At 40.4% G+C, this 12,373-nt stretch overlaps 1 protein-coding gene across 1 annotated transcript in view; it reads left to right on the plus strand.

Moving 5' to 3' along the window:
- The window catches only part of LOC139735363 (cryptochrome-1-like), a 41,851-nt gene that overhangs the window by 23,919 nt on the left and 5,559 nt on the right, over nucleotides 1–12,373 (plus strand). The window contains exons 7-11 of the mRNA XM_071646115.1: nucleotides 2,135–2,305; nucleotides 2,718–2,858; nucleotides 4,145–4,296; nucleotides 5,019–5,116; nucleotides 9,212–9,316. Coding sequence (XP_071502216.1) covers nucleotides 2,135–2,305; nucleotides 2,718–2,858; nucleotides 4,145–4,296; nucleotides 5,019–5,116; nucleotides 9,212–9,316 — 667 coding nt within the window. The remainder of the gene's footprint in view (nucleotides 1–2,134; nucleotides 2,306–2,717; nucleotides 2,859–4,144; nucleotides 4,297–5,018; nucleotides 5,117–9,211; nucleotides 9,317–12,373) is intronic.

Raw genomic sequence — 12,373 nt, forward strand, 5'->3', positions numbered from 1 at the left:
TAAGTCAATATAGACATCTCTTTGATCAAATTAAAAATCACAATTCGTATAATGCCATGGTTACCTCATGGCAACGATGGTTGCCAATGTAATAACTATTCCTAAAGAAAATGAATATTTTCATGAAAAAGCAAGAAAATATGACAAAATCGAGTGAAATATTGATTACTAACTACTATCATGATTATCAGCTTTTTTTCCCACTGTGTTCATTTCACTTCTTTTTCATTGCTATAGCAACAACATGACAAAATCTGCCTTTTAAAGAAAAAATAGGTATTTCAATTAAAAGGAAAGTAGGAATGAAATAAATCGGTAGATAATACATTTCTGTAGTTAGATTTTTTGTGCTCTTTCCCTTACTTTGGGAGTGCCATACACGAATCCACCTGTTGCCATATTTCTAAATATGCATTGTTCCCATAGTTTTGATTTGCATAAATTGGCAGATTTACATAGTTCACAAGAGAAAGCATTTTAACAATTTGCCTTACTCCATGCACTCAGATCCCGGAAGTATGGGACAATTGGCCAACATTTGTGCATTATACTAAGTAAATTTGGTCTCCATCATTGCTCTGTTGCCTGTCAGGAAGCTATTTGAGTTTTTTTTTCTTCTTTTGAACACTTCTAAAAGTGGGAAATTTGGTTCATTGTTTCTCTCATCACAGAATTGTTTGAAGTATTTATGCCTCTGCAAACGAAGTGGGCGGAGGCACAATGTTTTCTGGTCGTCCGTCCGTCCGTCCCGTTTTGTTTTTGTCGATATCTCAAGAACCGTGTGGTGGTTTTACATCAAACTTGGTATGACTATGAGGGTATATCTTGGGGGGATGATACTTTGTTTGGATTTTAGGGTCACGGGGTCAAAGGTCACAGGTTATTCTGTGAAAAAAAAGGTTGAAATTTCATGTTTTTCTCCATATCTCGCAAATGGTTCAAAGTATCTTCATGGAACTTAGTATATATGCATGTATCGATGGGCAGTGATTATCTAGGGAAGTTATGGGTCATGGGTCAAAGGTCAGGGGTCAAAGGTCAAGGTCAACACCTCAAAATATCACTACTTTCCTTATATTTATAAATGCAATGCCTGAAGGATTTTTTAAAAAACTTGATGTATGCATGTATTACCCAATGTATATTCTATGGGAAGTTTCTTGCCAAAAGGTCAAAGTTCAAAAGGTCAAAGGTCAAGTGAAAGTGCTAAATTGCACTTTTTCCTCCATATCTCGAAAGTAACTCAAGGTATCATCATGAAACTTACATATTTATGCATGTTCTACCTAACAGTGATTCTCTTTGGAACTGTGAGGTCAAAGGTCAAAGGCCAGGTTTAGATAATACTATTTTACCATTTGATACTGAAATTATACGTTTTCTCAATACCTTGAAAATTACTCAATGCATAAACTTATAAAAGGGTCAAAAAGTCAAGTAAAAATCATCAGTTCCCCAAATACCTGCAATCTGACGTTTTAATCATTCATCCAATTGAACCTAGTTCTAGGAAAGTGAACATTCAGCATATTTGTGTCAAACCTGTCATTTTAATATTTTGCCAGTTGTGTGAAACTGTCATCACACATTGTCAAGACATTGTACTATAGACCTATTAGGAGAACCATGCATTATGGCGGAGGCATACCAGTCGCCGCAACGACATTTCTAGTTTTTTAATTGGTGATCAAGAGATCATCTTCTTTTTTTCTGTTTGTATGTACACAGAGGCAAGTCTTCGCTTTTGTAGGCAGCTGTGATTTTGCTCCAAATGTTACATGTACCAATCCCTAAATAAAAACAGGGGAAGGAAATGATACGTTAAGTGATGTTCTGGTGTATTTTGTGTGTATGTGTGTGTGTGTTTAAGTTTGACTGAAATATATGTGTGTAACTTCACTCCAAATATTAGATGGCTAAGTGTCATACCTTTGTTATCATGATGGCACAAACATTCATCTCCTTTAGGTTTCTTTTTATGTAACCTATTCCAAATGACCATGATATATATGGGTTGTGTTTAGCCCATGCTGTGTTCATGAAATTAGATAAAAGAAATCAACATCAAGATTTACTGCATTCCAGCCATGACATTTTACATTTTGAAACTTTTTTTATGCTGTTGCGTCCACAGGTTCGAAAGACCACCCATACCCCATTGTCACTGCATGGCCAGCTCTTGTGGCGGGAGTTCTTCTTCACTGTGGCGTGCAACAATCGCATGTTTGACCGCATGGTGGACAACCCAATCTGCATTCAGATCCCATGGGACAAGAATCCTGAGATGCTGAATAAGTGGGCCAATGTAAGCTAGAGTCTCTTTCACTCTCTGTCTCTCCTTTTCCTTCTCTTCCTCACCACACACATTTGGAGTACACTGAGCTATTCTCAGGAGGCCACCCCATACAGTTGGCTCTGTGAGCATGAAAATTGGCACTTGTGTGGATTAATGATTAATGCACTGTTTTCACCTAGCCTCAAGGTATTTCTTTTCTAGTGTATTTAATTATTTTCAATATCTAATGTTTTTACTTTGTTTATCCTACCAAAGAGTGTCTGACAGCAAATGTACTGATATAAGTGTAATGAATAATAGTTTGAAATGTTAATGGATGTTTGTAATAATTGCTTTTGCAAAGGAAGAACAGTCATGCAAATCTGCTGTCAAATCTATTTTCAAAACCTGTGTATGTGTTCCTCCATTCTTTGAAATGCAGGGAGAAACAGGGTTTCCATGGATAGATGCCATCATGACTCAGTTGCGACTGGAGGGCTGGATACATCCACTGGCCAGACATGCAGTGGCTTGCTTCTTGACCCGCGGCGACCTCTGGATGAGCTGGGAAGAAGGCATGAAGGTCAGTAAACTGCCCAAGAGTTTGAGACTATTCATTTGTCCCTAGTTTCAGGAAGGAAAAAAAAAAGTGGTAGTACTTGACCAAAACAGAAAAATGAACTCCCAGGGAGAGTACCAGCCTCAAGCTGGTCCCATATCTCTCTCTGCCTTGGGTAGTCAACCTACATCAGCTACTTTCAGCATGCATAATGAGTGGAAATCACTGATCTCTATAGAAGAACAAGATCAGTGGGGGAAAAACCTGCTTGGCGGAAGTCTGCGCTCTCAGAGTGCTTTTCTAGTTTCAACGTTTGATTCTGATGTGATTATCATTCATGCACATGAAAATATAGACATTAGGTAAGCATCAGGTAGACGTGTGCACTATGAATCCATAATACAATACCAGCATCATGATACCACCATACCATGTTATCAATATGACACCATCACTCTCTATCATCACTATGATGCCATCATACCATATAACTAGAGAAGCACTCTGAGAGTGCAGATCTCGGCCAAGCAGCTAATTTCCACCAATGATCTTGTTCTTGCACAGAGATAGTGATTTCTGCCCATATGCATGCTGAATATCACCCGATTTCTCAATGTAGAAGCTTTTTGTAACATCAGCAACTTTCAGCTGCGCAGCGCGCCTCACCCTAGCTAAAACTAGTACACCTAGTGCACACACTTTTGTGCGTGTATGAAAACCTAAAATATGTGCAGCTTGAACTGCCAAGTTCATTGACCCGACCTGATAAAATATTGAAAATTCTTCATAATACCCATAAAAATTTCCAGATTAATTCCAAAATTTAATCATCTGTTCCTTGTGTCATTCTCAACCTTTCCTGCAAGTTTCATCCAAATCCACTCACAACTTTTTGAGTTATTTTGCACAAGGACAAGCAAGCAAACAGTAATGAAAACATAACCTCCTCCATTGGCGGAGGTAATTACAATGACATCTTAATATCATCACTATGTTACCGTCATACCATATCGTCACTACTGTAAAAGTGGATATTTTCGCGCGACTAATTTTTCGAGCTCGGCCCAGAAAGAAGAGTTTGGCGTGCTTTTGATTCTGCGGAATCAAGGCAGGGCAGTAAGTACGAGAACATATTGCAAGCAAAAATATTCACGTGTTTTTATTTTCGCGCTAGTTTCTGGTTGCGCAAAATGTGCGAAAATTTCAACACCGCCAAAATTTCCACTTTTACAGTATGATAGCATCATGCCATTCATCACCATGATACCATGCTGTACCAACATCCTCAACTCTGTGACCTCTGATATCAGGTGTTTGACGAGTACCTCCTGGATGCAGACTGGAGCGTCAATGCTGGCAACTGGATCTGGCTCTCATGCAGCTCTTTCTACCAACAGTTTTTCCACTGCTACTGCCCCGTCAAGTTTGGGAGACGCACAGACCCCAACGGGGACTACGTCAGGTAAGCTATAGTTTCAGTGCTCACAGAAAGCATTCTTTTTGTTATGCCTTGGCTTTGCTGTATTGGAAAAGATTCTCTCTTTTTTCGTCTTCTTCGTCTTTTTTAGGGGGTGCCCTTTGAGCCTGACATTGGAAAAGCATGTTGAAATGCTCAAAGGGTTTAATCTGTAGGGTATTCAAATTCTTTGATTTTATCTGCATTACATTTTATTTGTTGACAGACCATTAGTACACTTTGCACAAGTGCATGTAGTAGCACCACATGACAGTCTAAATACGGGTTGTCATGTTCAGGGTTTTGAAAAACATTAGTTAAAGGTGGAGGTAAACTTCTTTGATTGTGGTATGCCAAAGTTATGGCACCCAATTCAGAAAAAGCCTTGCAAGTGAAACTTTTTCTCCAGTTTCTAAGCCATTCAAATCAAGTGTGGTACACTTACTGAATTAACTTGATACAAAGTTGGACAGGACAAATTTGTAAGAGTAGCAGAAAGTATGTTGCCATGGAAACAGTGCATCTAGTGCCCTAATCAGAAAAAAAGCCTTGAAGGTTTAGATTATTCTCCAGTTTGTAAGCGATTCAGAAGAAATTTGGCGCATGTGGTGATCGTGGTATAAAGTTGTGCAAGACATGTTTTTCAAGAGTAGCACAGAGTATGTTACCATGGTAACAGCACATTATGGCCCCATTTTATCAAAACACATCCTTTGTCCTTATTACAGGAAATACCTTCCTGTTCTTAAGAACTTCCCCTCCAAGTACATCTTCGAGCCATGGACAGCTCCCCTGGAAGTACAAGAGAAAGCAAAGTGCATCATTGGTGGGTTGCTTTTCCTCTTATCACATCTTATCATTTTTCCACTTTTTGTTCACAAGTCACATGCAGTATCAAAGAGACAAAAGCTTCAAGAAAGTCAAATTGTGCACTTTCATGCACATCTCAAAGACAATTAGCAAATGCAACTGTAAACACTGCGTAATTTTCTCTTATGTTTACTATCTGAAAGTCAGAGTAATAGCTTTTAAATTAAGAATTGCGGAGCATAACTCTGAAGAATGATGAAAAGGAGAACACAGTACGATAACTGTCATTCACTTGCTTCAGACTCTTTGGAAGTATTGTATCCATATCTTGTGCATTTTGTTGTTTTAAAAGTTACTGCAAGGGCTATAGTAGCTCAAAATTAATGAGAAGTCCATGTTTTCTTTGCAAAACAAGATGTTGTGCTCCATGATTTAGGAAGCATGTTTGGAAAGTGTTTTTCTTTTATGTCCTTATGCTCTTTTCTCAGTCTTTTTGCTGTTACATGATATACATGCATGTCTTTATGCCAGAAGAGCACTAAAAGGCTCCTGCTTTTTGGTGTTCATTGATCGTGAAACACTTCCTACCTCTGATGATTGATGCATTTACGAAAATCATTCATTCTTCATCATTTTTTTAGGCAGTTCACTAGTGATGATGCATGTAAACGACACTGACTTTATCGTAGATTTTAAGGAGGTTTACTCATTTCTCCTTAATCCATTGACATTTTTCCACATATGATCATCAAAAGATAAGATGTTTATCTCAGTTTAAAGCCCTTCTCACTGGAATTTTTACAGTATGGACAAGCTTTGATTGAGCAATGTGAATATTGTAAAGTTTGTAAAACATTATAGACATAGCACTTGGGAAGGGGGTTAAATATGTAAGAATTATTTGATTGAAACAACACATTGTAAAGTACTCAGCTGTACTACAGTAAAATAAAGCTAACAGCATTATTATAACTTCTGACACCAATGATATTATGTTAAAAACTTCACTTTGAGCTCAAGACTAATGGGATATTAATGTAAACATGCCACATTTGTTTCATAATTTGCAACCACTGAGATATTATGACCTCTGGGTTTTTTTTTTTCTGTTCTGTATTGTAGATGTAAGTTGAATGAATTGCTGACTTTCACTTGTTAAATGTACGTGATTTAAGACATCTCTCTGCAGGAATATGTAAACGTAGTCCTCCAGCCCTCGCATGAAATGCCAAGTTCTGTAAATGTGCAGCGCCATCACCACGCGGGGGACAGATCACTTTCAGCCATCTCAGCCAATGCCCTCACTGTTTTGCGATAAGCTCTTTTTACCCTTTTTAGTATAAACATGTCTCCAGACATATGGGTATTGTAGGTAACCCATATCTTAAATTCTAAGATCCTAATAGAATATGGAGAAAACAAAAAGCACAGTGCCAAAAATTGCGTTTAATATTTGGAGAGATATGTTATATCCATAATCTTATCCTCCAGCAGAAATTCTGTTTGATGAAAAATATTACCTTTTTCTTATCACGTCCATGATCTCTAAATTGTTTCAGAGAAATACTCTCCACATAGCAATGTGGCCCTGTAAGTTGTTTCCTCATGCACGATTTAAAGGAACATCTTCAATAATATCGATGAATAGTTACCTTCATTCATTCATCTTGATTAAAACATTTATACAATATCGTGTCAAGAACGATATTCTGCTAAATTTATCTAAATTTATGTGGCAATTCATTTCACATTCTAATCAGTAGTAGAAATTTGGCATTGCCCTGCACGTATGTTTACAGGTAATGTACATAAATTTTACAGTCAATGTACAAGGTCTTTTAAAGGTAGCTTTTTAAGTTTTCTCTTGTAGTTTAAGCTATGTTCACTCACATTGAGAATCATTCTTTTATTTTCTCTTTAAAATATCCAATGTTTATGAAGTGGGAAGATTTGCTTTGGCCTACTCATTCATCCAACCAGTCAAAACATTCTGAAGCACATGCATCACATTTATCTTCAGTTTGTTTTCATTTCCTCATGAATATTTTCCTCAGTGATTTGTCGAGAAGAATTTCTGTAGAATTTCTGTATTGCATCTAAAATCTTGCAGAAATATAGATGCAATGTTAAGAAAGATGTGTTTCAGGCTGACCAGCCATGAAAAATGAAACAGTTGTGAGAGGAAAAAAAGAAGAAGATAAAATTGCCCCAAACTTAGTTGTAATCAAATTCTTGTTTTATCCCATTGGAAGTGAGTGGCCATTACAAAGCTTCTTTCAAGTAATATTATTGGGTTCCTAACTTAGGCTCTGTTATCGTTTCCTTTACGTTCGTCTGTTTGTTACTGTAAGCATCTAGAGAGCTTAATCTTGTCTGATTAATTTCACGTCATTGTTCAATGATCAGCGCATGCATATTTTACCCGTGGTATGGTCCCCTGCCCGGTGCCAGCCGCTGAAATGAGGGTAGAATCTGTGATGTGCTGATACTCGCAATGATCTAACCCCCCCTTGTGATGATGTCTGTAATTAGCTGACATAATGCTCTGCTAACAGCCATGTACTGAGTGTAGTGCGGCTCTGATCAACATCATACACTTGTACAATGTCACACATTGGTGACATGAGATTACAGCTGAGAATGTTCAGATGTCAAGTATAATTTCAATTTAATATAATTTCTCCAGTGTTTGGTAAAGTAAAGTGAAAGTGAAGCAAGGCAAGATTTCTGTAATGAAGTAAATTTTCAGTCTCTATCTGAACCAATTTTGATGTCACGTAGTTACTTCAGAAAATACAGATTCCTGGCTTCGATGAGAAGAAACTTCCATCATAAACATATTCATGTTTGACAGAGATGGGGGCTGCATAGCCTGCACTGATGCCAGTGTTATACTTGTAGTCAAAACTGTATAAGGTTTCTCCAGGGTAGGGATTGTCAGTGCGTCCAAACAAAACAAATTGAGATTGTCTTTGTGACACAGATTCCTGGTGAAATTTATTTTCTTTTAAGTAGCAATTAACAGTGAGGAATGTGTACAGTATTAGTTCATTCATGCATTGCTTGCTGTTTACATTCATACGTGTCTGTACATGTGGACTGTCAGTGGGTGAGATGATAGAGAGCACTGTGTGTGTGCGCGTAGGGTGTGTGTTGTGATGAGTTTGAACACCCTTGTGTAGTGCAATGGTGAGTGTTTGACTGTAAGCAATGCCTGGTCTCTTTGACGGCTTCAGCAAAGCTGCAGACATCATCACTCTGTTGGGGTCAGACTCTGGTGGGGAGATTTCCCTGCCAAATGATTCACCATCCCTCATTCCCCACAATGGGGGGACTCGATCGCAGTCATTCAGAACATACCATCGCTGCACATCAAGGCAAAAGCTACAATGAATTCATTGAGTCCTGCCCCGTATTGATCCTGGCAAGGCATCTGGTACAAAATACAATCCTGGACCTCAGTTGGGTTGCCACTCTTTTATAAGTTGAAGAAAAAAAAATGTATAAAAGAATTTCGTTCAGTGTTGCCTGCCTTGCCCTGACCATTGATGGTTGGTTCTTGATGACTGTAAATTCTGGCCCATTCCATTATGGAAATGAGGTATGGTTGAAATCATCAAAAGGTAGGCGGGAAATGGTCTTCACCAGAGAAAACTTTCTCCTCACTAAGTCTCCCATGTCTGTATGTATATCTGTCTATCTGTCCTCTCTCTCTCCCCCTCTCTGTGTCACAATTTTTTTTACTTTACTATAGCTTCCCTTTGCAATTTTTTTCCCCAACACTACTATGGTCAATTGTATTCCAGTCTTGTAAGGATTAGTAGTTATAAATTTTGTGTTCTAGGCCCAGTAGATTTGATGTGGTTGAGTGTTTAAATTCTCTGTAAGAGGTGCTTTGGATAGCATGTAGAAGATGAGATTGTCTGGAGAGATTCTAAGTATGTTTATGTGTTCAGTCTGTAGGGTTCATTTTTCCCCTATCATAGACCAGACATTATTGAAAGGAGATGGCTGTGTTGTGCAGAGATGAGAGATAAGAGAAATTTAGAATGAGGCGAAGGAGAACCTTGCTAACACAACCTCTGCACTTGACCCTTTCATGACCCAACAGGCAAGGATTATAACTTCCCCATTGTGGACCATGCTGAAGCCAGCCACAGAAACATCGAGAGGATGCGGAAAGTCTACAACAACCTCTCGCGGCACGGAGGACCAGGTATGTTCAAGGGATAGATCCAGCTTCCCAGTCGAAGCACTGTAGACTCCTACCCTGCCTGAGAAAATGTGCTGGTTTCAGCCAGGTTGTCAAAGGGCGTACTGACTATAAATCAGGCACCAAAGTCCTGACAAAGGCTTTAGATTATTAACACAATGACAGTTGCCCAAAATTGTGTGGTAAAGTTTGCTCATACCATATGCTGTAGTGACTTTCCCTCATCCACTTCTTTTATATGGCCAAAACTTCAGCATTATTTTTCTCAGTACGCCACTGATACAGTTTTCTAGCACGTGGGAAGTACTCAATGTTGTCTGTACATATACTGTATGCAGGGCCACAAAATTATGAGAAATGTTTTAATCATACAGCATGTGGAGAACACATTGGTACAAGGCTAAGAAGCACCAGAAAAATGTAGTTAAGGCCCCCATTCCACTATCATGATCTGGACCCCGATCTGTCCCGATCTAGCAGATCGGGAGAGAGCGGCAAAAGCGTACGGGGATCGGAAGCATCGTAGTAGCAGCGTTTGGAGGTCGGGGTTGGAGCGGGCATTTTTTCAGATCGGGAAGAAATTTTGAACATGTTAAAAATTTCTTCGCGGATCTTCCCGATCAAAATTGACCTATTTTGAATCGTCCGGCAAGCGGGGAGAGCGTAGTGACAGTGTGAACACCGCGGGATGAGCGTAACGAGGTCTTTCTGAGCGTAGTGACATTGGCACAAGAAGGGAAGTAAACTTAGACACCGACATGGTCCCGCTGCTGAGCCGCTCTTCCCTGATCAAAGCATGATCTTCCCGCTTCAACGTCGCTCTCACTGCCTTCTCTACTCTTGTATAGAATCAAGGCCTGTTCCTATAACGATCTCAGTACACGTCATTCGCGCTTTAGTTAGTTATGCTGTTTCCGCTTTAGCTACACTGTTCCTACGCCTACTGTTCCTACCGCTCTAAAAGGGACGCAGCCGATACGCTGGAAAAATCTTAATCAAAATGTCAGCCAGAAGAAGATCACAAAGATCGAGAGACAAGACTGTTGAGGAGGACAATGTCGCTGCACCTGTCGAGGCAGAATATGAAGAAGGGGCTCAAATTTTTGAAGAAGAAGAAGAGATGAAGAAAAAGAAGAGAAGAAAGCAGCAAAGTAGCTACACAAAGGGCGAAGAAAGAGAGACTGCACATGATGCTAAAAGTGGAGGAAGAAGAGGACATAGTAGAATTTTGAAGAATATGAAATTGCTGCAAAAGAACCGTGAGTTGAGAAGCCTCTTCGGGTTCCACAGTTTATTTCTTTGGTTGTGCATGCTAATAAGTTGACTGACTGAGGACCGACGGTCAAATCGGGGTACATCGGGCACTTTTCAGCTCTCTGGACGGGGTAACAGCGTGATAAGATCGTATACTGTACGAGCTGAAATTTTCGCGGTGGTTTTATTTTCACGAATTTCGCGAATCGCCGTTTAACCGCGAAAATAACAACGTGCGAATAACTAAGTTCAGTTAGACCCTTGCAACCGCGAAATTAACAACACGCGAAAATGTCCTCCAAGTAGCAATTCGTGAAAATATCTGTATGCGAAAATTTCAGCTCGTACAGTACATCGTTCAGAGAGTAAATACAGCTTGCATCGATGGGATAACATCGGCAACATCGCACTGACAGCGTAGCTACATCGTACTAAAGCGTAACTGCAGCGGCAGAGATTGCAATGTCTCATTCCCGATCATCGTAGTATAAGCGTAGCAAGCACGTGGTAGTCGTAACTGCAGCGTTCTTAGAGCGTTCTAACATCGTACTGTGTCCAGATCGGCTCGGGTTTTACCCGATCCTTCCCGATCTGAGAAAATTGTCAAATCGTAGCGAGAACGGCATAGTGGAACAGGGGCTTAAGGTTTTTTCTGTTTTTAGCTCACCTGAGCCAAAGGCTCAAGTGAGCTATTGCGATCGCCCTTCGTCCGGCGTCCGTCGTGCGTCGTGCGTCGTCCGTCGTGCGTCGTCCGTCGTCCGTCGTCCGTCGTGCGTCGTGCGTAAACTTTTTACATTTTCATCTTCTTCTTGAAAACCCCAAGACCGATTTTCATCAAACTTGGCAGGTAGCATCCCTAGGGGGTTAGGAACTCAATTTGTTAAAATGGGCACCATGCCCCACCCAGGGGGCCCCCAGGGGGGCCCAAACCCCCCAAAATTAAGGAATCTGTAAAAATCTTCTTCTCTAGAACCAGAAGTGATAGAGCTAAGTTAATACTATGAGTTAGTACATTGATGACTGTAGTTTCAAGTTTGTTCATGGCAAAATTAGGGGTGCCCCCCTTGGGACCCAGGGGAGGGGGGTGGGGAGGGGTTCTAATGGGGCCTAAATTGTACATTTTCATCTTCTTCTTGAGAACCCCATTACCCATTTTCACCAAACTTGGCAGGTAGCATCCCTAGGGGGTTAGGAACTCAATTTGTTAAAATGGGCACCATGCCCCACCCAGGGGGCCCCCAGGGGGCCCAAACGCCCCAAACTTAAGGAATCTGTAAAAATCTTCTTCTCCAGAACCAGAAGTGATAGAGCTAAGTTAATACTATGAGTTTGTACATTGATAACTGTAGTTTCAAGTTTGTTCATGGCAGAATCAGGGGTGCCCCCCTTGGGACCCAGGGGAGGGGGGTGAGGAGGGGTCCTAATGGGGCCTAAATTGTACATTTTTATCTTCTTCTTGAGAACCCCATGACCCATTTTCACCAAACTTGGCAGGTAGCATCCCTAGGGAGTTAGGATTTCAATTTCTTAAAATGGGCACCATTCCCCACCCAGGGGGCCCCCAGGGGGGCCCCAAACCCCCAAAATGAAGGAATCTTTAAAAATCTTCTCTAGAATCAGAAGTTATAGAGGTAAGATAATACTATGAGTGAGTACATTAATGACTGTATTTTCAAGTTTGTTCATAGGAGATCAAGGGGTGCCCCTCTTGGGGGCAGGGGGGGGGGGGGGGGTTGGTTGGGAAGGTCCAAATGGGGACCTGAATTGTACATTTTCATCTTCTTCCTGAAAACCTCATGATGTATT

The sequence above is a fragment of the Diadema antillarum genome, unplaced genomic scaffold (genome assembly GCF_040938485.1).
Source record: "Diadema antillarum isolate AM-2024a unplaced genomic scaffold, OU_Dant_1.0 seq00000570_RagTag, whole genome shotgun sequence".
Lineage (NCBI taxonomy): Eukaryota > Metazoa > Echinodermata > Echinoidea > Diadematoida > Diadematidae > Diadema > Diadema antillarum.